Genomic DNA, 24,876 nt, shown 5'->3' on the forward strand with positions numbered 1-24,876 from the left:
ATATTTGCAATCTTCTCTTACCCTTCTTTGTTCCTGTGCATAAAGTATCTCAAGTTGCTACTTACAAAAAGAGCTTCAGATTTTGGCCTGATCCTAGTCAGTATGGATACTCTCAATAATTCTGTGCTTTCTAGAATTGGAACCGTAAAATTTCAAAGTCGTAAACTGGGCCTAACTGAAATTTGGTACAAATTTCTGACCTGTTTGCACTGGTATTAGGTACCTAAACATCTAATGCCAGAAAAAAAGCCCCATTAATGCAGAACTGAGAAGCACAAACTTATAACTTGTTTTTTCTGCAATTGTAACATTTAACATGTTGTGCAATGAAGTGAAGGATTAACAGAGATGCCCACCCTGAGTAAGCGTCTCTTGGCAAACTACCACTTTGCCTGATAATTGTCCTGTTCAGATCAAAAAGAACATCATGTAAACTCTGCTCTTCTATTCGTTTAGTCGTCAGCTCAAATAACTGTGTACTTCTTCTGAAAAGTTTGCAGGCATAGCACGTGGCTTGAGCTGTTTCCATCTTGTCTCCTGTAAGAACCCACACCTTCATTCCAGCTTTCTGCAAAGCTTCCACAGTCTCGGCAGCTTTGTCTTGCAATCTGAGGAGCAATCACATTCAACAATGGATTACTGTTTGAAAAATCTAATGTATTGATTCAACATTAGCCTACAGTTGTGTGTGTTGGAATTGAAGCAAATAATAACCAAACTTGAAACAAGCCCCTTCTTGCAGAATACTGAGTGTAGTGCATTGCACGTGGTCTCGAACTGGTTATGATTGCCTAAGGGAGTGAAGAGAATTTTACAAAGTCTCTTTCCTTTTCTGCTAATTACCCTGAATTTCTTTCAATTTCTTTCAGGAGATTACATCATTGTAGGAATGAGTGTCATATCAGGGCAGGATCAAACAAAAGTAAGGGACCTTTAGAGAGAAAACTACATCTAAACACATGGATCCTGCCTGGGTATGTTCCAGAGGCAGCAGGAGATCAGTGACTCAGCAGCTTCAGCAGCAGCAGCGATGGCGTCACAGCCCAATGTGGGAAGAGGGAATGGTGAGGGAGCACCCCCAATATCTGTGGCTTCAGCACAGAGAACAGACAGCTGAAATCTTCCTGAGAGCGTTAAGCAGAGGACTCTTCAAAGACTATTGAACTTTTAACTTTATCCATTTTTTTTTCCAGCTTATATTAAGAAGGATTCTGATGTTAACTTTTACGTTATTTCAATTTTTTTCTACTTATTCTATGTCGGTTATGCTTAACTTTTTAAACTACGTTTCTTTTACTTCTTTGTACCTAAGATGACGCCATATGTGATGACATTATATACACCTTCACTCCTGTACTATTAAATTTAATTCTTTAAAAAGGTACAATGTAGATAGAGTACAAAATCAGGAATTTGGTACTTATAGGACTTCAGCAGAGAGTTAATGTTCTCTATGCTTTGGTAGCTTTCAGTAGCGGCAATTCTTCTTCCAGCATCTTCGATTATAGGAGGTTGGAATTTAGGTGTGTAAATTAGTATTCATTTAGTTAATCTGAGTTAAAGTTAGACCTAAGTACTAAGACGGTAATAATTATGACTTCAACATGTAGAAATCTGTGGAATGCATGGCTAATCCACAAACAGTAAGTGTATGCAACTTGTACACACTTAATTGAGAGTCGCAGAGCTGGACACTGAGTTGTGGACACTGCAAGGTATCAGAGAAAGATTGTCTGAATGCTTTGTTCCAGGAGACTGTCACATGTCTTAAGTTAGATAGAAATTTAGAGTTGATCAATGATCTGGGATACAGGAGAATGTGACTACGAGTCAGGCAGGTACGGGGAATCCAGAATGCAGTGAGAGGAGCCTCTGCCCCTGAATTAGTACAAAGAGTTTGCTACCTTAATGGGTGAAAACTGCAAGGTCCGATGAACAGACTAACTATGGCACCATGATGCAAGATGACATTCAAAGGGTGGGGAGTGACAGGAATATGGTAGTGATAGGTGAAACTATAATCAGCTGTGAATGGGCAGTCCAATGGTTATTTTGCTGGCCCGGTGCCAGAATTAAAGATATATCCTTGCATTTAGAAAAGGAATTGGAGTGGAAGTTGGTAGGGAACCCAACTGTCATGGTCTCTGGTGGGTAGCAACAGCACAGGGAGAAACAAGAATGATGTTCTGACAAGAGAGTTAAGCTCAAAATAAAAACACAATCCATCAACATTAATTATCTTTAGATCGTCACAGCAGACAGACATCAGTGGCATAAAATCAACAGATTGGAGAATTAAAAGTATTGTAGGAACAAGATGCTTCAATTCTTGAGGCACTGGCACTGGCACTGATACTAAGGAATGAGAAAATTGTTCCATTGAGCTGACTTGCACAGATATAAATCAGGCAGAAATCAATATTCTGGCATTTAACTAGGGCTGCCAGCAGGACTTTAAAAGGTGAGGGGAGAGTTTGATTGAAGATAGATTTAGAAATCCAAAGAGAAAGATGAAGGCAATAGAACATTAAAATAATGTGGGTAAATATCAGCAGAGTGGGACAGAGGGAGTAATGGAAATTTGCAGTGTTTAAAGCCATTGCAAGGAATAGAAGCAAAAAGAAATGAAATTAAAGGTTCTTTATCTGAACTCATGAAGAATCTTCAATTGATGAATCAAAGGCACGAACGGGAATAAATGATTACATCAAATCACCATCAAGTTGAGAAATTAATATTCCATGGTATATAATTGCTGGAAAGACAGAATGACAAAGGAACACAGGGAGCTCCATTAGTTAAGGTTGAGATAAGTATATTAGTGAGAAAGAATCTGGCCTCAGAAAATCATTAAATATAATCAGTATGGGTGGAAATTAGGAATGGAGTAATGAGGCAGGATTAATTACTAATGTCATTGTGAAAGATCCACTGGGAAACAGTGAACATAAAACATTGCATCCAGACTTCAATATGTGTGAAATGCAACGAGCATTAATCTGATTAAATTAGCCATTATCCGGTAGGACAGTGTGGTGTACTCTATTTTAGGGTCAAGCTACACAGTGAGCAAATGGCTCAAACACTATTTACGAGACTGCCGATCAGGTCACTCTTACAGCCTTTGGGAACCTAACACATACGTTGACTGGTGAAGAAAACTGTGCAGTCAATGGTGACATATTGATACGTGGCTGCCATTTTGAATGTGAAAATTAAGGGACTGAAATCTGACAAGTTCCTGGGATCCAATGGTGTGCACACTCGGTTCTTAAAGCTTTGATTGTCCTAACTTCCTTATGTTTGGTAATGGTCATCATCAGATTGGAAAATGTAACATCACTTTATTAAAGGAGGGAGTAACAGAAACAGTGAACTAGCCAAATATAAATCATCATTTAGCAAATGCTGGAAGTGATTTTACTATAAAAGTACAGCATGACTTCATAAAAAGAAATTCCTGTGTGACATATTTATTAAGATTTATTGAGAATGTAACCACTAAGGTGGACTATTGTATCTGAATTTTCAAAAGGAATTTGATAAGGAGCTGCGCAAAAGGTTGATAAGCTTGATAAGGACTCATGATACTAAAAGCAATATATTAGCAGGGATAATTAATTTATTAACAGACTGGAAACAGAGAATGGGCAATACGGAACATTTTCAAGTAAGCAGATTGTGAATAGTGCTGGGCTGCAAAAATAATTTCCGAGGCTTCAGCTATTTACACTCAGTATTACTGACTTATGTGAAGAGCTAGTGAGTAATGCATCAAAATTCACTGAAGATACAAAGTTGGGTCGGAAGGCAATTTGTGGAGATGACACAGAAAGGCAACAAAAAGTTACAGCCAGTTTATGTGCGAGGGCAACAGGATGGCAGATGGAGTAAAACATGGCAAAGTGTGAAGGTGTTTGTTTTGATTGGAGGAATAGAAAACTTGAAAACTCTTTAAAAGATGTGAAGCCTGTTAATGTTTATATTACAAGAGTCTTCAATATGCGCACACAAGGAATGCAGAAAGTCAACATTCAGGTGCAAAATGCAGTTCAGAAAGCAAATAATAAGTTTTTGTATATGGTTTTGATGACTGGAGTACAGGAATAAATAAATCTTGCTAGTTCTGCATAGGGTTGAGATTATATCTGGAGTTCTGTGTGGAGTTTTGGCCTCCATATTTATACAGAGATATACCACAGAACTACAAATGACAGGCTGAGTAAACTAGCCCCTATATTTCCTGGGTACAGAGGAACAAGGGGTGATCTTCAAAAAAAAAAGCAAGATTCTGAAACAGCATAATAAGACACTGGGGATGGTTTTCATATTCACTGCTCAAAAACAGTAAAAGGATAAGAATCCCATTACTTAGGTCTGAGAAGAAGAGAAATTAGTTCACACAAAGGATAATGAATCATAGGATCATTGTAGCACTGAAGAAGAACACACTGTGCCTTTCTGGAATCTTTAAAATTCTCTACTCCAAGGAGACTTAGGGAAGAACCATATATCAAAATGTTTAAGGCTGGGATACCAAATTTTGAGTTTTATAGGGAATGAAGGACCATTGTATCTGAGGCCCAAGATTAGTCAGATTATAGCGAATAGTGGAGCAGGCTCAACTGGCCATGTAGTCTACTACTGCTCTTATGAGCAATAGTTACAACTTACGAGTGCAGGGAAAGGACCGCTTATCTTTGATCCCCCAGCTAATGTGATCCTGAGGAGGCTTAGTTGATCTGCTGGTCTTTTCTAATCCACCTTTCTCGCTTCTTCAGTTTGCATGCTGAAATCCCAAGTCTGGTTATGATATGAAACTAAATTAGCACCATCTACTTTTAGTTACTGTATATACTTGTGTATAAGTTGAGTTTTGAAGACTGTTTTTGAGGTGAAATTTGGGGTCGACTTATATAGTGAACACAGTATTGGTTTTAAGGGGATAAAATTCATGCTAGGCATAAGTCAAAAATGGACAAACAAAGAGCCAGATCTCTCTATTAAATAATAAGCAACAATATCCTGGATATTAGCATTGTCAAACAAAGTAAAATAGCCCCAGCTTGCACATACTATACAGGTAATATCTACTGTGGTTGAGTTCCGGACACATGGTGAAAAAAAATTGTATTCTGGTCTTGATTGTCATTTGCATTTCATCTTTGAGTAGAAGTACAGGTGCACAATTCTTTATCCAAAATGCTCGGGACCAGCTGGTTTTCAGAATTCAGAATTTTTCAAATTCCAGAATAAGTGACAGTTCAATGGTGAACTTTGTAAAAATCTTACCAGAGGAGCAGACTTACTGAGTAAAACAGGCCTCGAGAGAGAATTGAGGCTTGCCGATGCATCTGACTGACATGCATCGAGTGGGTGTCGACTTGGGTTAACTGTTAGCGCACCAAACAACCTTGTTATTTAGAAAAAAACTTCATAAACAAAACCTTCCAACTTTGGAGCTTTTTGGATTTCAGATAAAGGGTTGTTTACGTGTACTAGCGATAGAAAGACAATCACAAATAAGTCAATATCCATCTGATCATTTAAAACGGGAACTTTACCTTCCAGGCAGTCCCCGGTTCCTGAATGTTCCCTGTAATATGTTCACTCTGTGGTAAACCTCAGAAACTGACTCAGCAGATTACAGTAATTCGGAAAACCTGACAGCCAGCAGACTGGGAGACCCAGAACGGAGCGGTCCAGCCAGTAGACAGGAAAGCAGGAGTCGAATCCAACAGGCAGGCACATTAACTTATAAAGGTTGATCTGTGACGAATTAGGGTTGACTTATACGCAAGGTATATGGAAAATACAAGATTTTCTGGCCGAAATAAGGGGTCGTTGTTTATGTAAGACTGACCTATACGTGAGTATATACAGTAGATCCAATGTATAAAGTATTACCCAGACATAATTCAGTCAATAGGGGCAAATTTTGATAACAAAATACTCAACCTGTCTTCCACAGCTGTTGCTCCAAGTAAATCAAGATCACTTTCAATCAGATCATAAGCTTCAGCAAGCTTCCGGTCACGTTCCTGGAGGGCTAGTTTTGCATTCTGAAGGAGTGTGTGAACACTGTCATACTCTTCACTGGTGAGGACTTTGTAAGCCACACATAAGGTTCGCAGTCCCTCCTGAAATTGATAAAAAAATATGATCAATACCAGAGTACACTACTGAAAGCCAGTATGAATAGCTGCTGCTATGTTACAGAATTCAAAATTGCAACATTTTGCAGTCACTCAACTCCAACTCTCAGAAACTGTTTGGAAATATGTTCAGCCAAAAATACTTGTTGATTTCAATTGTAAGATCAGCTTTCATGTCTTCAAACATCTGCAACATGTTGGATTTGGAAGTTTTAAATGTGAATGAAACACAAGAACAAAGTATAGTCAGATAACCTCATAGAAAGTGATGAAAATAAGGTCGTGTTCAACTGACTTAAATTTGCATATTCAGTAAGGAAGAACTTACTTTCACATTCTTGACAGTCGCAAGGATGTCATAGCCAATAAAATCTAGACTCACTCATAAAAAAAGCATGATAGTGTCTACAAAATTTGCCTATGATATGCTGCGCATGCTGTGACCAATAAATGGCCAAGGCCAGGATCAGTGTTGGAGTAGGGGAGCTCAATACAAAGACGCAGTCATGCTTACGGTAATAGGAAAAGGCTATTGCCTTTTGTATGATGCAGGCAGCTATGTGGAGTCAGCAGAGTTGCTGAGGACTGTGCCTTTGAAGTCCAGCCATTATGTTTACATATTTACCAGGTACCAATCTCAATTAAAACTCAGCAATTTAATATCTCAATGCAGTAGACAGCTGGGGCATTTTATTGAAGTAGACTGTGCTTCAATAAGTTAAACTATCATTCAGTGTATGGGTGCATGTATTGCACAGAACCCAGAGAGATTAAGTTCACCTCGCCAATGGACACCAATATTTGGTGGGACAACAACATCTGGAATTATCATCTAAGCCAGTGGCAGACTTACTATCAGAGGAGACCTGGAGGTGAAGATAGAATGAGCGTTGTGCAGTTACAGCAGGGAGACGCTTAAACAAGAGGTTAGGAGCCTGCATATATTCGTGAGGGGCCTGATGCCAAATGTAAGCCCCCAACCCTTGGATGGAGCAGGAGCACTCTTGAGGGTAGCTGCAGCCTGGCAAGAAGCATAACATTATATGTCAGCATGGTTAGGCTGCACTGGAGAGCACTTACAGCTGGCTCAAATTATTGATGTGAGACACAAAATTCAATTTCAGGGCCATTGGGAGAACAGGCATTGCTCCAAGAATAGTCCCAATATTCCGCTCCAAGCTTCCATTAACCAGAAATACTTACTCTTCTTGCATGTGGAGAAGTTTGAAATGACTGGCACATGAAGCACAGTCAATATTACTTTGGACACATTCCAGAATTTCTAGCATTTCCCAGATAGAGACAATTGAGCCACTGGAGCTTGGCAGAATGAAATGGGAAGCTGAAGTAAACAGAAGTCATAGTGGAAATTTGACCATTAAACAATGGAAACTTTATCATCTTAAAATAAAACCCTTTGAAAAAAAATAAAGAGAATAATTTCAAAAGAACCATATATTTCTTGGCCTCATCAAATGATCCAAGTTGATTTGTTAATCATCGAATATAGGTACAAACACTTTATCTGAATATTATAGAAATTGTATTGGAGGTGTCACATATTTTCCTGATTTGGAACTACACTTAAAGCCTTTCTTACTGTCACTAAGTTACATTCCTGATGCCACCTCCATAACAGTGCTGCTCATGCACCTGCGCTAAATTGGACTGCAGCAATTCAAGGCAGAAGCTCAATAGCAGCTTCACAAAGAGTAATAAGGGACTGGCAACAAAACTGACCTTGTCCACATCACACAAAAGAATAAACATGAAGAAATTGTGGAGCCAGTTGCTCCATTTGAACTGGATAATATACTGTGCAGATGTAATCAAGGAAAAATTAATATTGCAAGAACAAGATGAAGGACAGAAGGCAGAGAACAAAGTTGGGCCAAAAATTGTCACATGTTCAATTTTTAGTGGCAGACTTACTATCAGAGGAGACCTGGAAGTAAAGATAGAATGAGCATTGTGCAATTACACTGGTGCCCTTCACAGCAAGGAGGCAATGGTCTAGTTGTATTATCGCTAGACCATTAATCCAGAGACCCAGGTAATGTCCTGGGCACCCAGGCTGAAATGTCACCATGGCAAGGGTGGAAATTGAATTCAATAAAATTCAATAAATGTCTAACGATGACCATGAACGATTGTCGGAAAAACTCTTCAGGGAAGAAAAATGCCATCCTCACCTGGTCTGGCCTACATGTGACTCCAGACCCACAACAACGTGATTGGCTCTTAACTGCCCTCTGGACAATTAGGGATAGGAAATATATGCTGGTCATGAATGAATAAAAAAATTAAAGGCAGGAAACTGCTGAGTCTGGAAATGAATCCCAAGAGCCCAAACATACACATAAAATAACCTTTCAGAATATAATTGTCTGGGCCCTATATGGATAACCACCACTTCAAAACAAATTTACCAGGTGACAATCCCATGGGGCCAGAGATGCATTAATCATTCTTTTCTTCAATATATACTATTTAAACTTATAGAATAGTTTCAAGGTTTAAGGCAGAGCAAACATAGAGACATTAGCAGTCATGTTACAAAGACTTGAACCAACATTCAAACTGCCTTAACATACCACTGCATTTTGCTGCACTCTTTGCCTGACTAGGTCCAACTTCCCTGCCTTCACTCTGGGGAAAATGGATAAATCAGCTCCTTTACAGAACAAGATTATTTCACCTATTAAAGAGACAAAAAGGTTTATGTTAATGAAATATTATACGATAGTTTGAGTGACATTTAGACACAGCCAATGAATGATAAATGTTGCCTCAAAAGCACCGATCCTGCACGAGAAAGAAAATTGACAGAAAAAAAATCGCACAGAACAGCACAAACTTAGAACTTTGTCTTTCTAAACCAAATATCCTAAACTTTGCCTGATGACATACCATTCTCGCATTCATAGCAGATTTAATCCCATCCTACACATGTACCTAATCCAATTCCACTCACATGCTCACAAATCACATGCAATATCACCCACACTCACACAATGTCCAACTGCAATACCTGCATCTCTTCCAACCATACTCAGCCGTATCTTGTTTGATCACAAGCACCTTTGACTCAGACGCACATACTGACATTGAATTTATAAAGGTCAGATCCACTCCCAGCCACTAAGTCATTCTCACCCGTTATGGATCTAACAATGACACTCATACGGCGTCTCACTGAGTCAAAATTCAATATCTGGAGTAATTCGTATCTGAAATAGAATGGAAAGATGTGAATTTAACAGTAACATACTTCTCACACATACAGAAAATATGTCTACATTTCCAGTTAACTGAAATACTGATTTTTATTTTTTTCAGATTTCTTGTTCTTACTGTGGGTTAGATACAAACTTACATGCATCACTTCTACTATAAGCAGACCTCATGTGGTAGCTCACATATATGCTTTTTTGATGTTACTTGTCCAAAATAACTCTTGGACTTCCTTCATTGCTCTGACCACTGACACATGCCTTCAAAGCAGTGCACTGTGTGTTTGCTTTGCAGTTTATCAGATAGCTTAAATACCTCAGTTTACAACTCTTGATAAGGTATCTCATGGCTCTTCTGGGTTTTTGTCTCCCTTGAATCGTCACCGGCTTATCCATTCTTCTGAGGATATTCTAACCCTCCTTCTGTATGCCTACATTTCAAAGACTTCCAGTTTTATGCAGTTACCCACATGCTTTACGATTATTTAAATGTGTTGGCCAGACATAATAGTTAAGCAAACATTTTTTTGAACACAGGCTTATTCTATATTCTTAGAATTGATTTTTTTAAAATCAAAAGCAATTCTTCTGGTAATTTCAGTGTCATATCTAGCATCTTCTGTGATAATCTGATACATACAAAATCTGCATACGTATTCTATATACAAATGAGAATGTCACCTTTGGTTTTGTGTATTTCTTACTATCATCACTTTGGTCTTCCTAACATACATTTTCATATTAAGTGCTTTATCAGTATTGCTGACTTCATCTAAACTTCACTGTAATTACTATATTGCCTCAGCTGTCAAGCAAGTGTCATCTACCTCAAGATTTATGGCTCTACCGCCTAACTTTATCCCTCCAAAGTGTTTGATTTTTCTAAATATAGCTTCAGTGTGTTCTATATTAGTCTGGAAGGATTGGAAAGGGTTAATACTTGACTGAGTGTAATAAGCACCACCCACTGTGATCATACTATGGACTGGGTGGGAGAATAAAGTTGGATCTCCTAGGAGACAGATCTAAGGTTAGATCCTCCCAAAAGTCTTTATGGTGATGTAGACCTGTTCATTTGCAGAGATGCACACACAGTCAAATGTTTTTCAAAGACTATCAAATATTTGTGTACTTCTTTATCCATCTCACAGATAACCAGAGGTGAGTGACTTGTTTTCAAAAAAATCCTTAAGAACAATTACTTTCAGCAGATTTTTAAGCAAATGACTCATTAGATTAAGTGTTCTGTACTCTAAATTAATTCCTAAGAATTGGTTTGAAAGCAACAGAGTATAATCCATGACATGACTCCTTTCAGATTCTTTTTATCATAAAAAGAATCCACTTGTCCTAATAGCAGGAAGAATTTGAGAGATAAGCTGATTAGAAGTAGGACAGGCAGCTGTAACATGACTCACTTTTAATAACCATATGTTTACTTGCTCAATTTTTCTAATCAAGTCTGCTCTTACGTGTACCTCAATACTACAACTCTGCCAATAGCAAAGGTAGACACTATTGTCCTACCTCTTGTCCTGTTGTTAGGGGGAAATAGTCAAAATCATGAAGAATTACTGGAAAAGTATGTGAAGGATCATGAGATGATTGTTGATTCTCATGGAAAGTAGGTCATGCTGGTGTGCTAGTTCAAATTGCATAGCACAGCCCATGGCTGATTGTTGAGAATGGTCCTCCGATATTCCAGCCTGGTGGAATACGTAGCCTGCGAGGAGAAAGTGAGGACTGCAGATGCTAGAGATCAGAGCTAAAAATGTGTTGCTGGAAAAGCACAGCAGGTCAGGCAGCATCCAAGGAGCAGGAGAATCGACGTTTCGGGCATGAGCCTTTCTACTCAAGTTGAGACTTCTCAGTGAGTCTTGTCTTGCACAAAAAGGCTATATCAACAATGTATCTGCTCAGTGTTCTGACTATGAGAGCTGGTCTGTACTCTGGTCTTTTATTGTTGTCTGGAAGTACAAATAGTACCAACGTATTGGATGGCAATACCAAAAGTTAATGAGGTTCTTCACTCTGCTCAGCAGCACATCTCAGAGAAAGACAAATACTTAATGAACCAGCATCCTATACATAGTGACAGGTGTTTCATCAATGGAACATGAGCTGCACTTGATGAAGGATTGGGAGAGATACTGCAGAAACTCCAGCAAGCCTTGTGGCAATGCGGAAGCAATGATGGGAACAGATGGTGGATGTGACTGCCCGTCATCACACTGTGCTCAGGCAGCCTCAGGTCAGACTGGAGCAGATGTGCAGTTCAGATCCTCCTGAGACAATACAGCAGATCTATCAGGTAAAACACTGCATCCCCCCCAATCCAGGAAGAAAAGAAAAGGAACATGAAACATAATCTGTTCTCCCTGCACCTGCCAGGTTACAGCTCCAGTTACATGGTCAAAATGTAAAGTGTAAGATCACTAATCATTGTATGAAGCATAGTTCATGGAATACTATAAAAAAGCGTTCAAGAGCATAGCAGGTAAATGTCTCAATGCTAAGGCAATACTTAATAAACATGACAGCTCCCTCATCACCAGACACCTGGAGGAAGAACGCCTCATCTTCCGCCTCGGAATACTTCAGCCCCAGGGCATCAAAGTGGACTTCAACAGTTTCCTCATTTCCCCTTCCCCCACCTCACACTAGTTCCAAACTTCCAGCTCAGCACTGTCCCCATGACTTGTCCTACCTGCCTATCTTCTTTTCCACCTATCCACTCCACCCTCCTGCCTGACCTATCACCTTCATCCCCTCCCCCACTCACCTATTGTACTCTATGCTACTTTCTCTCCACCCCCACCCTCTTCTAGCTTATCTCTCCACGCTTCAGGCTCTCTACCTTTATTCTTGATTAAGGGCTTTTGCCCGAAACGTCGATTTTGCTGCTCCTCGGATGCTGCCTGAACTATTGTGCTCTTCCAGCACCACTAATCCAGAATCAAACTATTAAAGTTCATTCACCATAATAATCAAAACTAATTATAAAATCCCAGGCGCTGATTACCTGAAGAAGTAAACAGGATATCTTGTATCTCAAATGCTGCTATGCTTTGTAATGAAGGTCACGTATAACAGAATGTGGTAGACTGACGACCTGATGCTAATGTGGAGAACAATTTCAGTCCCAATACAGCCAGCACATTTATAGGTTGACTGTCCAGACTGGGAACTTGAGTGGCATAAATTCCAGAGGGCTCAGTGAATGGAGGGTTGTGGCATCTATGGAACTTTCAGGAACAGCTCCTGAATATTCAACTTCAAATATTAATTGAATTTTTAGGATGACTGCTAAGAAGTCAGGTCCATGGGCCGGCAGAATAAAGCAGAGTGAAAGTATAAAAAAGCTCAGTCTCAGAACTGATAGAAAAAACTGTCATACAGTTGATTTCCCTGTCATTTCATGAAACGTGTGGATTACTAGCGAGGGCACCCTAGTTGCCTTTGAGCAAACATGTACTTGCCTTTCAATTTCGGCCTCTGGATTTTCAAGCTCCATAAAATTGTCTTTTACCTGCAGGAATGTGAAGCCAAGCCTGTGAACAAGGAAAGACAAGTAAAACCACAAACTACTCAGCACAGGGAATAATTTGGCCATCTTGTACACTATGTTAATCCATCATGATCCGGTAATACACTAATTACTGTCCAGGACTAGCTATTGCAAAGTCAGAATCAAATTTGAGATATCTAATAATCTGTGGAAACTCAGAAGGTCAAGTAACCCTGATATTGATGGATCATTACAAAAGCCCAACTGATTAAATGGGGTCCTTCAGAAGGAAAACTTGCTGCTTTTCTCCAGTCTGGTCTACATATGACTCAAAGTCAGCACTATATAGTTAACTCTTTATGCCTATTCTTGGTTATCCTGTAAGGAAATGTACTACCATTTCAGCTGCAACCTAAAATGTTTAAACAACCAAAACAAATCTTGTGTTTTGTAGCACTACAGAGGGGCACTCTTTAGTTTCTGTTTTGGCATGGGGAATATCTCACAGTAATTAAAAAACATATATCTACATATCATTAAAATGGAATCTTGTGTGTTTGATTAAATGACAAACATGCAATAGCCAACAGTACAACTGTGCACAGAGGAAGAAGGCTGAGAAAGGACCTTTACACATGTCAATACCCCTCTGGGTAACTCGGCTTGTGCAATCTGCTTCCCAAAGTAGGCTAATGTCATACAAACTCAGAAATACTGGAGAAATTCAGCGGGTCTGGTATCATCTGTGGAGACAGAAACAGAGCTAACATTTTGAGTCCAATATGATTCTTCTCAAGAACTGAAAAGGGTTGGAAAATATTCTTTATATATTTGACAGAGGCAGAGAAGGGGCTAAGGGAACAGATGTTGTGACTGCATAGTGCTAAAGACAAAGGGGTCACTAATTGTAGTCAAAGAGAAAGAGAGATGTGAAATGGTTATAAATTAAGGCGTGGAAGGGAGAAAATGGATCCTCTCTGTCAAAAGTAATGGAAACAAGTTACAAATGGTTGGGAGCGGCGGTGCAGAGAATGTAAGAAAAATGGAGAACAGACATAATGTTGTCAGGTTCTAAAGAAGAGTCACTGAACCCGAAACACTGACACTGCTATCTCTCCACCAGATGCTGCCAGAGCTGCTGTGTTTCTTTAGCTTTTTCCATTTTTGTTTAATAATGTGGTCTGGCTCTGAACTTATAAAATTCATTCTTAGTCCTAGAGGCTGTAAAGTGCATAAACAGAAAATGAGGTGTTGTTCCTCAACCTTGTGTTGGGCCTTGTTGGAATATTGCAGCAGATCCAAAGTGGAACTACCTGCATGAGAGTACTGTTCTTTGTTGAAATGGCAAGGAACTGGAAGGTTGGGGGTCACTCCTATGGACTGAGCTAATGTCAGGCTAATATCAGACATGCTAACGTCATTTTAAAGAAAAACAAATAACTGCAGATGCTGGAAGTCAGAAACAATAACACAAATTGCTGGAAAAACTCAGCAAGTCTGGGAGCATCTGTTGAGTGAAAGCAGACTTAACATTTCAGGTCTAGCAACCCTTCTTCAGTGGATCCAGTGACCTCATATGTTAACTCTGTTTTCTTCCTACTGATGACACCAGACTTGCTGAGTTTTTCCAGCAATTTTTGTTTTTATTTGATGCTAAGGAAAGCAGATTTGCTTCAACAGACTACATGACGTAGCAGCAAGGCAATTTTTCTAATTTTACTGCTTCCTCAAACATTTGCTGATTTTCTCACTCAGCAATGTCCAACTTAGTGCTGCCTTCAAAGAAGGAAAAAGCTCTCATACAATCAAAGATACCAAACATTATGAGATATTATTTCTTGTTGGTTGTCAGATATACAACCTCCCATTTTTACCCATCGTTTCCAACATATTCAACTAACTTTAGGATTGTTAAATACCCTAACATAATTCATAAGCTGTTGCAGCTATAAATCTGCAAATCTCATTTCAACTCCTTTTCAATCGGTACTTTGAACTGAAATAAAACCATAATTGTCCAGTTAAGAAAACACATGAAGAAAAACAAAATCACAAAATTTAATCTGAAGATATTACAAAACTTCCAAGAGTTTGGTGGGTGGACCACACAGATAAAGGAGGTGGAAGAGGGCATGGGATTACATCAAATATTCTGTGTTCAGCATTCCTGGCGATTCCTATAAACAGGGCTTGCCTGCATAATCATAAAAACTGCACTGCCTCCACTCGGTAAAGACAAGGCTGTAGTACAAAATCAATGACTCAGTTTCAACTTTCTCTGTTGCAAGTTGTGAAGTTCAGTTCAATAAATCTGATAATTGATGCTGACTTAACAGAACTATCACAAAACATGCTAAATCACGACAACATTCAACATTAGTAAATGCAATGTCCTCCAAGGAAAAAAATCTGAATCTAGCCAACCACATGGTCTGGTATTCACTTACACAAAAAGGAACTAATGAACTTATATTGGAATATCACCTGGGCAACAGTAATTTTGTCGCAGGGTGATGATGCTAGCACAGTTGCACAATGCAGACTACTGCAGACGTGCTTACGAAGAAGGAGCTGCATGCCTAAATCACTCCTGCCAGTGTACATCTTCTGTACCTCCAAGATCCTCCCTACCCCCAACCCCCAGCCTTCCCCCAGGACACAGCAATGAAGCATCCTTTAGCCCCAAGTTGAACTGTAGGGGATGTCAGAGGAACCTTGGCCCCTGGGAATGCCATATAACAAGAGATGGTGAAAAATGGACCCACTGACATGGAAACATTCTCTGCCATCCATCAACCAGGCTCCAGGCTCCAGGCTGAGATAAAATTGTTGCTTATGGCTGTGGCTCAGGAGAGTCAAAGGCACTGGATTGAAGTCTTATAAACAGTTGGAAATTACTTTAACAGTTATCATCTGGCCATGGGTGCAACTGTGTGGACTGCAAAGATTAGCTTCTAGACTCAGTCAAAAACTGACAGAGAGGTGCAAATTCTGGAAAAGCCTCAAATCTTCTCCAGGCTATGCAGCCAGAAAGTAAATGGAGATGATTTTCACTCAGACACTGCTGTGTAGCAGCATTTAACTCTCCACTTTGCAGGCACCCGGCCTCTATTCTTGATGAAGGGCTTTTGCCTGAATTGTCGATTCTCCTGCTCCTCGGATGCTGCCTGACCTGCTGTGCTTTTCCAGCACCACTCTAATCTAGACTGTGCAGCAGCAAAGCCTAGACAACATCCATTCACCAAGACTGAATTATTTACAAATTCCCATTTCCAATGTCTATGACACATTGTTGACTTCACAAGGAAAACAAAGTCATTGAGAAACGTTGACCTTTTCACAGAAAATGTGTCTAGAAAACTAATATTAACCAAAAGATTTTGCTACTTTGGGCATATGCAGACAATGGATGCACTTCGACAGGGGGAGGTGCCCTTTTCCAGATAGGAGCAGGATGCCCACAACGCTGATTCATGAATGCAGTCAAGAGAGACATGATAGCCCTCAATGTCAATTATGACAAGTGGGACACTTTAGCCAAAGATTAATGCAAATCATGGGTAGAAGATCACTAGTGCAGTAGTACATGGTTTCACAATCTCCAAAGCAGTACGGTGCTCAGTGGTTAGCACTGCTGCCTCACAGCACCAGGGACCCAGGTTCAATTCCAGCCTTGGATGGCTGTCTGTGTGGAGTTTGCACATCTCTCCATGTCTGTGTGGGTTTCCTCCCACAGTCCAAAGATGTGGCCAGGTGAGTTAACCGTTTGAAATTGCCCATAGTATTAAGTGCATTAGTCAGAGGGAAATGGGTCTGGGTAGGTTACTCTTCGGAGGGTTGGTGTGGACTGGTTGGGCTGAAGGGCCTATTTCCACACTTTAGGGAAATCTAAGCTAATCTAATCAGTCCTGCTAACATGGCAGTAGTAATGCTCCTTCACCACAGCAAGTGACAACTTAATGTGAGGCATTTTTTGCAGACTTTGTCTTTTCAGCCATTAAAAGTGCAAATGACCTTATCTGGTCTCAAGAAAGTTCTAAAATTGCGTCTCAGCGTTCCTCTTACACGGAAGGATGTCAACCAACCACATGACTTACACATTTCAGAAGTACAAAGGGCTTCACGGTTCTTGTAATTTTCTTTGAAGTTTAGATTATGTTGTTATACAAGGAAATAAAACACATAGCATGATTCCATGAACCAGAATAAAAATATCACACCTAATTCTGCGCTCAGACCTTTAAAATGAATCTGAAATTGGTCCCTTTGACTAAACACCTTTTGGAGATGTGCAGAATTTGGAAGGGTTGCTTGATTAATGTAGCTTGAAAGTTAGTTTAAGTGCACACTGATAAAGGTCATTCTTAAGAACACAGTTCCTGCATTTGTAACAAACAACGAGTCTTGTAACTTGTGACTGCTGAGAAATCACTCAGTCTGTCCTCGGTAGAGAGCTCAAAGAGAAAATGGCCCAGTTAAGAAATCCTAAAGTTCATTAATTTAGTGCAGACTCACTCACAGCTAGAATAAGGTTTTCGCAGGTGGAATGTGATGTTGAAAACTGTGAAGTTAACATTTTGCCAGGAAAAAAAACAGAACAGCAGAGGTTGCCTTAAATGGTGATAGGTTGTGAAGCATTGATGTCTGAAGGCACCTGGATGTCCTTGTGCATGAATCACAGAAAGCTGATGTGTATAAGCAGCAGGAATACCTGCTGGTAGTAAAGATGCCTTGCTGCAAATATACAGAGGATGTTGTTGCTGCACCTGGAGTATTATGCAGAGCTTTGGTCTGGTAAATTAAAGAACAACATACTTGCCATGAAGTGAGTGCAACGAGGGCATTCTGGAACTTGGAGGAATAATGGTCAGGTCATTTCGGACTGAGGAAAAAAGGAAACATCTTCACTCAGGCTGTGATGAATCTTTGGAAGTCTCTATACCAGACTGGAGGCTCAATCATCAAGTGTGCTGAAGACAGAGATTAATAGACTTCTACTAAAGACATCAATAGTATGGGATTATTTTCTTAGTGAGGGAATGAGAGTGCCATTGGATGAGGTAGCATTTGTTGCCATTCCTAGTTGCTCTTGAGATGGTTGCGGTAAACTGTCTTTTTGAACTGCTACGGTCCACATACTGCAGATGGATCCATAATGCTGTTGAGGCAGGCATTGCAGGACCTTGACCAAGCACCAATGAAGAAACAATAATACATTTCCAAGTCATGAAGGGTGAGTGGCATAGAGGGGAACTTGCAGGAGGTGGTGGTGGTATTCCCAAGGGTCTATTGCCCTTGTCCTTCAAGATGGAAGTCTTTGTGGCTTGGGAAGGTGCTGTCTAAGCAGCCTTATGAATTTCTGCAGTGCTCTGAGGTAGAAGATCAGTCATAATCTAGCTAAAAGGCGGAGTAAGATCAAGGGACCAAATACCTACTCCTGCTCTTATTTCCCATGTTCCTCCAGGATTTAGATTTCTCTGGATGCTAAACATCTCATTATTGGTACAGTTTTGAGTAAACATTCAATATTTAATAAGAAGTTGCCAACAGGTCAAATATTTTTAAAATCTAGCTATGACTGAAGGGATGAGAGTGAACATAATAGGTGGATACTGGACGTACTAGCAACAAACACAAAAGATAACAATAGCTTTTGCTATTTTTCTTGATAAATACTCGCAGGTGGAGTTATGTTCTATGTAATTGCAATAAGGGATCTGCTGAATAATGTATCACTATCCAGAGCTGAAAATAGACTACAATGTCTTAGAGTCATAGAGATGTACAGCATGGAAACAGACCCTTTGGTCCAACCCGTCTATGCCGACCAGATATCCCAACCCAATCTAGTCCCACCTGCCAGCACCCGGCCCTTATCCCTCCAAACCCTTCCTATTCATATACCCATCCAGATGTCTTTTAAATGTTGCAATTGTACCAGCCTCCACCACTTTCTCTGGCAGCTCATTCCATACACGTATCACCCTCTGCGTGAAAAAGTTGCCCGTTAGGTCTCTTTTATATCTTTTCCCTCTCACCTTAAACCTATGGCCTCAGGTTCTGCACTTCCCGACCCCAGGGAAAAGACTTTGTCTATTTATCCTATCCATGCCCCTCATAAGGTCACCCCTCAGCCTCCGATGCTCCAGGGAAGACAGCCCCAGCCTGTTCAGCCTCTCCCTATAGATCAAATCCTCCAACCCTGGCAACATCCTTGTAAATCTTTTCTGTACCCTTTCAAGTTTCACATCATCCTTCCGATGGGAAGGAGACCAGAATTGCATGAAATATTCCAACAGTGGCCTAACCAATGTCCTGTACAGCTGCAACATAACCTCCCAACTCCTGTACTCAATACACTGACCGATAAAGGGAACACCTTCTTCACTATCCTATTTACCTGCCACTCCACTTTCAAGGAGCTGTGAACCTGCACTCCAAGGTCTCTTTGTTCAGCACATCTAGAAAATAGTTTACTCCACTGTTCTCAAATCAGTTAGAACCATTTTAAATTGTTTTAGTACCTCTTTACGCCCTCTACCAGGGCAATCTCATCTGGCGAAGAGGAAATGTAAACTGATGATCTCCCATCCTGGTGTTGCTTCTGACAATCAGTCTCGTCTTCTCTTTTAACTTGGACTGTGTGACAAAGACACAATGCACGGAAAAACAGCTCCTTTCTTTCCTAAAAGCAACACAACCAAGTGAATGATAGACCAGAAAATGGGAGGACAGAGCTCTTTGGCATTTGCATTTGGCATCTCCTACCCTATTTTTTTGACATGGCTGAAGGCTTTCTTGCTTGCTGCATTACTAACCGGAAAGATTTTTACCACAGATCTAATCTACAGGAAATGTGGCCTTACATACTTGCATTGGCACAAAAATTAATTCAAATTAAAACTGACCATCCCCTCAGCTTATATTATTCATTGTGGCATAATTAATACAACAGAGAGCAGTAATGGTTGGTTTTGTGACATTCTCTGCTAAACCTTCCACTTATTCCCTCATAACAAGCATCCCCACACACACCCAGGCACAAAGCCAGCAAGTCACAGCTGGCACTACACTGCCCTTCCCCTAAGCTGGGGCAGCATGGTGGCTCAGTGATTAGCACTGCTGCCTCACAGCACCAGGGACAAGAGTTTCATTCCCACCTCGGGCGACTGTCTGCGTGGAGTTTGCACATTCTCCCCATGTCTGTGTGGGTTTCCTCCGGGTGCCCCAGTTTCCTCCCACAGTCCAAAGATGTGTAGGTCAAGTGAATTGGCCATGCCAAATTGCCCATAGTGATAGATTGTGTTAGTTGAGGTAAATATAGGCTGGGGGAATGGGTCTGGGTGGGTTACTCTTCAGACTGTAGGTGTGGACTAGTTGGGCCAAAGAGCACGGTTCCATACTGTAGGAAATCTAATCTAATATAGTCACATGTCTTTTTGGCACCAGTCTGCCAATTATGACCCATCACCAGCACTCTGTGGACCAGTCTACCAACCACACTTGGTCACCAATCTTCCCGGGTAGTGTTTCATTTGAGATCTTAAACTTCTAGTGGAAAACCATTCTGGATATGACAAAGGTGTCCCTGATTGAGTTTTGAGCCACCTCACCCTGTAGTTCTGTCAGGCTCTTGAACACAGAATTTACAGCACGTAAGGAGGCCATTCGGTCCAATGCACCTCATTTTTTTGTCAGAGCTATCTACTTGTCCTACTCGCTCGTCTTTCCTAATAACCCTAACAATCTCTCTTTTTCAAATATTCCCTTTTGTAAGTTATTTTTTAATTTGTTTCCTTTTTGGGACACTGTTCCAGATCACAAGTTTTTACTGACCTGGAATTCTTCATTTAACCTCTTTGCCCTACATTTCAGCTTGGGCCACACTACTGAGATATTTAAAGTTTCACTGTTGACAGTTTATTTGGTTTAGTTTGACAGCTGGCTAGCAGGGTGCAAAGTGCCCTGGAGACTTGGAGTGCTGGACTTTAATGACAATTGAAATTAGAGCAGCAAACACTATTGCTAAAAGGATCAATTGATTTCTGACTTGTGTGTCATACACATGCATGCTGACTGGGTCATAATCTGATTAAGTAAGATCCTGTTTGAATAGGTTTTGTTTGAATAGATTATATCATAGTTCCTCTTCTGTCCCTGGTCTGCTACTGATAAAGCTGACACTACTTCCACTATTTCAGCTCATATGTCAAAGAAAACAGACATCTAACATGTTGGTGCTTTTTTTCAGCTGCACAATTAAATGGGTGTACTTAATGTTCAATTTCCTCATGTTTGTTTCAATTAAGTCTTTGTGACTGAGCTGCCATGTATTAAATCACTACGGTTCAGTACATTAAAGGTGACTGATAGTAATCCATGATTTCCTTGTGAGCAAAAATCTAAGTGTGAAGGGAAGTACCGTTAATGTAGTGTTCAGTTCATGACCCTAAGTGATAGAGCAGCTCAAAGGATCATATGAACAGCTCCAAGGTCTCTTCATTCCTGTACAAAACAAAATCTCTTATCCAAATTTACTGCAGCAAATCAATACCCTTCTAAACAATCTGAAGTCAATAGCTCAACACTTTCCTCTAATTTGATTCCAAATCATAGCCTTGCCTGATCAGCTATTCCAACAGGGGCATCAATGAAATCGATTGCTGCATTGCTGTAAAAGCTCTGGCCGTTAGATATGGAGTGCTGAACGTGGACATGACCATCGATGCAGCACTCAATAAACTCCATGTTATTCTCAGTCAGGGTCCCTGTTTTGTCTGTAAAAACATATTCAACCTATAAAAGAAACAAAAACATGGTTAGCAAGAAAAAGTTACCAAGATCATAACGAGCAGACAACTCAGCACGAGAAGTATAACAAGTACTTGGAAACCAAGTGACCAAGCTAGTGGATTACAGACATAGACTGGGTGAGGTGACAGCATGCAAAAGGGTGATTGGATTGCATCAGCACTGACAGGTTGAATAGATCACATGAACACAGAACAGGTGGAGGGGATTGGGATGACACTTAAGCTCAATAGATCACAGTGTCACTGTACCTCAGGAACCCAAAAACTGACTCAAACTGGGCTGGACTGACCATTAGATTGCCATGCTGCTGTCTTCAGACCACAAAACACGTTTTTAAAGATTTCTCCACGTGAAATAGGGTTAATCCAGTAATCACAACATTACCAGCCCTTGCTGCACTTACACCCACACACATTCACACTGTCCACACCCTTATTGCTCACATGCTTCTGAACATTCACTGAACCTCACACCGCAAGCTCACATGCCTCAATCACCAAACCCTGCTCTATCCCACACCCTGACACTGCCTCCCAACCACACTTTGCTCACAGTGCAATTCCTTGCTCTGTCGCACTCACTGACCCCTTCACTCACTCCAGCCACTCCAGTGTTTCACCTTATCATCCCTTCTCATCCTCCAACAAACTCCGCTTCCTCAGTCCCACATCCTCACTTACCTCAACATGCGCCACCAGCACCCAATTCTTCAACTCCTATTCAGCCCTATGCCTCAGCTGAACTCCCTGTTCAATCCAGCCTCCTTCACATCACCTTCCACTCTTAGCCTCTGCCTTGCCTCATTGCTCTGCATTGCCTACCACCCCACTCCAGCCATCCCGACTCTCACACTCCCTCATTCTGGCCTTCCCTTATCCTCAAGATTCTAGATTATTGCCTGTTTTGAGCAAAACTGGAATCTCTGCTCCAAGGTGGTGGAGTCAACCAACCTGCCCCAACTCTTCATTCAGGTCCGACGTGTTGACGATTGGGCCTTCACAGATTTCATCGTCAAACATCTCCTCATCCCAAGAAATGAAATAGGAACCAAGAAACTTTTGCATTTCCACAGTGACGTACATGGAGACGGGGATGATATAATTGAAAAGGACCATAAAGGCCAAAAAATCTGTGAATGATGACAGGAACTAGAAAAAAGCAGAAAGAAAAGTTAAAAGCATGAAATTGCTCGTCAATTTATTTAATAGTATATATATAGCTCTAAACATCTGTTCATAAGATGTAGAATAATGCATTATTGCATAAATGGGCAGGTTTGGGTCAGTTGGAAGTTGCACGGGAACAATTTTTGATCAGACTGGCAGTTTCCCATCACCTAACTGGCTGCTGAAGCTCCCATCACAAATCTAACAGTAACTACTGCGCACCAAAGGGTCTCTCGCACTGCCAGGATTTAACCAGTGCTGGAAGCCGTCTATGCAAAGTGCTCTGTCTGGATGAATGGAGGTGGGTGTGGCTGACAAGGTGTGGTGTCTCTTCTCAATGGGTTCACCGGACCCAGAGGTACTCCCTTCCTCCCTGGACTCTGAAAGGCTACAGGCCCTGACAACATCCTACTGATAGTACTTCGTAGCAACAGATCATGTCCTCCTCAATTAGCTGCTCCCCCCGCCAAATCTTTTCGTTTCAGCTACAACACTGCCATCTACCCGCTAATGTGGAAAATTGCTCAGACATGTCCTTTGTACAAGGAGGAGGACAAATCTGAATTTTATATCGTATGACATCAAGGCACCCTCGCAATACTAGTCAATGGGAATCTGTGGAAAAGGCTCCACCGGTTGTAAACATATCAAGCACAAAGGGAGATAGTTATTGGAGGTCAATTACATCAATCCCAGGACATCTCTGCAGAGTTCCTCAGGCGAGTAACCTAGAGCCAAACATTTTCAGCTGTTTCAATGGTCAGAACTGGGGATGTTCACTGATGATTACACAACATTTGCAACTCTTCAGAGCCCATACGCAGCAAAACCTGGACAACATTCAGGCTTGGGCTGATAAGAGGCTAATTATATTTGGGCCATGCCAGTACCAGGCATTCTCCATCTTTAATAAGATAGAATCCAATTATGTCCCTATGAAACTTAACGGCATGACTGAATCCCGCTAATATTTCTAGAGGCTACCATTGACCAGAAACAGAACTCAAACAGCCATAAAGATACTGTGATGACAATAGCAAGTCAGTGGCTAGGAATTTGGAGGTAAATAACTCACCTCCTGACTCCTCAAAGCCTGTCCACAAGGTTCAAGTCAAAAGTGTGATGGACTACTCACTACTGGCCTTGATGAGTGCAGCTCCAACAACAGTTACGAAGCTTGACATCATCCAGGACAAAACAGCCCAGTTAATTGGCATCACATCCACCATTTTCAAACTTTACCCTCTGACCACCTTCTTCAGAAAAAAAATTGCTTCACGAGAGGTGGAAGTCACTGGCTGGGTCACCACTGATAATCCAACCTAAATTCCCTTTAAACTGAGTGGTTTGTCATTCCATTTCGAAGGGCAGTTAAGAGTCAATCACATTGTCGTGAGTCTGGAGTCACCTATAGGCCAGACCAACTAAGGATGATAGATATAAAGGACACTATTGATACAGATTAGTTTTTCCAACAATCATCAGTAATCACTTGGTCACCATTACACTAGCTTTGAGCTCCAGATTTTTTTAAATTCAAACTCACAACCTCAGAACATTAGCCTGGGATTCTGGACTAATAACCCAATGACATTATCACAACAGCACCACCTCCATCTATGTGCACAGTGGCAGCAATACGGATCATCTACAAGATGCGCTGCAGTAACTCACTAAATTTTCTCCCATTCTTTCTCCCCACTGTTCCTTCACTGCCATTGTGTCAAAAACCTGTAACTCTCATCCTAACAAGACGCCAGCATTCCAAGAAAACAGTTCATCACCAGCTTCTCAAGGGCAAAAAAGGATGACCAATAAAATCAGCAATACTCACATCCCATGAAAGAAAGGCTGTGAGCCAAACTTCCCTCGTCAAGTGTCAGTTTGGCATTCACTGAAAATTTGCCGCCTTATACCAGAGCGTGGAGAGTGCCCAAATTAATGTCAACCAACTGGCCATAAAATAGCTGAAACTTGGTCAGGTATGGTCAGGTATCTCC

General features: G+C 40.8%; 1 protein-coding gene across 2 annotated transcripts in view; it reads right to left on the reverse strand.

The window, feature by feature from the left end:
• The window catches only part of atp11a (ATPase phospholipid transporting 11A), a 139,754-nt gene that overhangs the window by 40,539 nt on the left and 74,339 nt on the right, over nt 1-24,876 (reverse strand). For both annotated transcript variants that reach the window (XM_060825823.1, XM_060825824.1), the window contains exons 12-19: nt 22,661-22,858; nt 21,519-21,692; nt 19,421-19,581; nt 12,868-12,939; nt 9,312-9,385; nt 8,750-8,853; nt 5,959-6,140; nt 357-608 (exon numbers count right to left, since the gene is read on the reverse strand). In XM_060825823.1, the coding sequence (XP_060681806.1) occupies nt 357-608; nt 5,959-6,140; nt 8,750-8,853; nt 9,312-9,385; nt 12,868-12,939; nt 19,421-19,581; nt 21,519-21,692; nt 22,661-22,858 (1,217 nt within the window). The remainder of the gene's footprint in view (nt 1-356; nt 609-5,958; nt 6,141-8,749; nt 8,854-9,311; nt 9,386-12,867; nt 12,940-19,420; nt 19,582-21,518; nt 21,693-22,660; nt 22,859-24,876) is intronic.

Source organism: Hemiscyllium ocellatum, chromosome 6 (genome assembly GCF_020745735.1).
Source record: "Hemiscyllium ocellatum isolate sHemOce1 chromosome 6, sHemOce1.pat.X.cur, whole genome shotgun sequence".
Taxonomy (NCBI): domain Eukaryota; kingdom Metazoa; phylum Chordata; class Chondrichthyes; order Orectolobiformes; family Hemiscylliidae; genus Hemiscyllium; species Hemiscyllium ocellatum.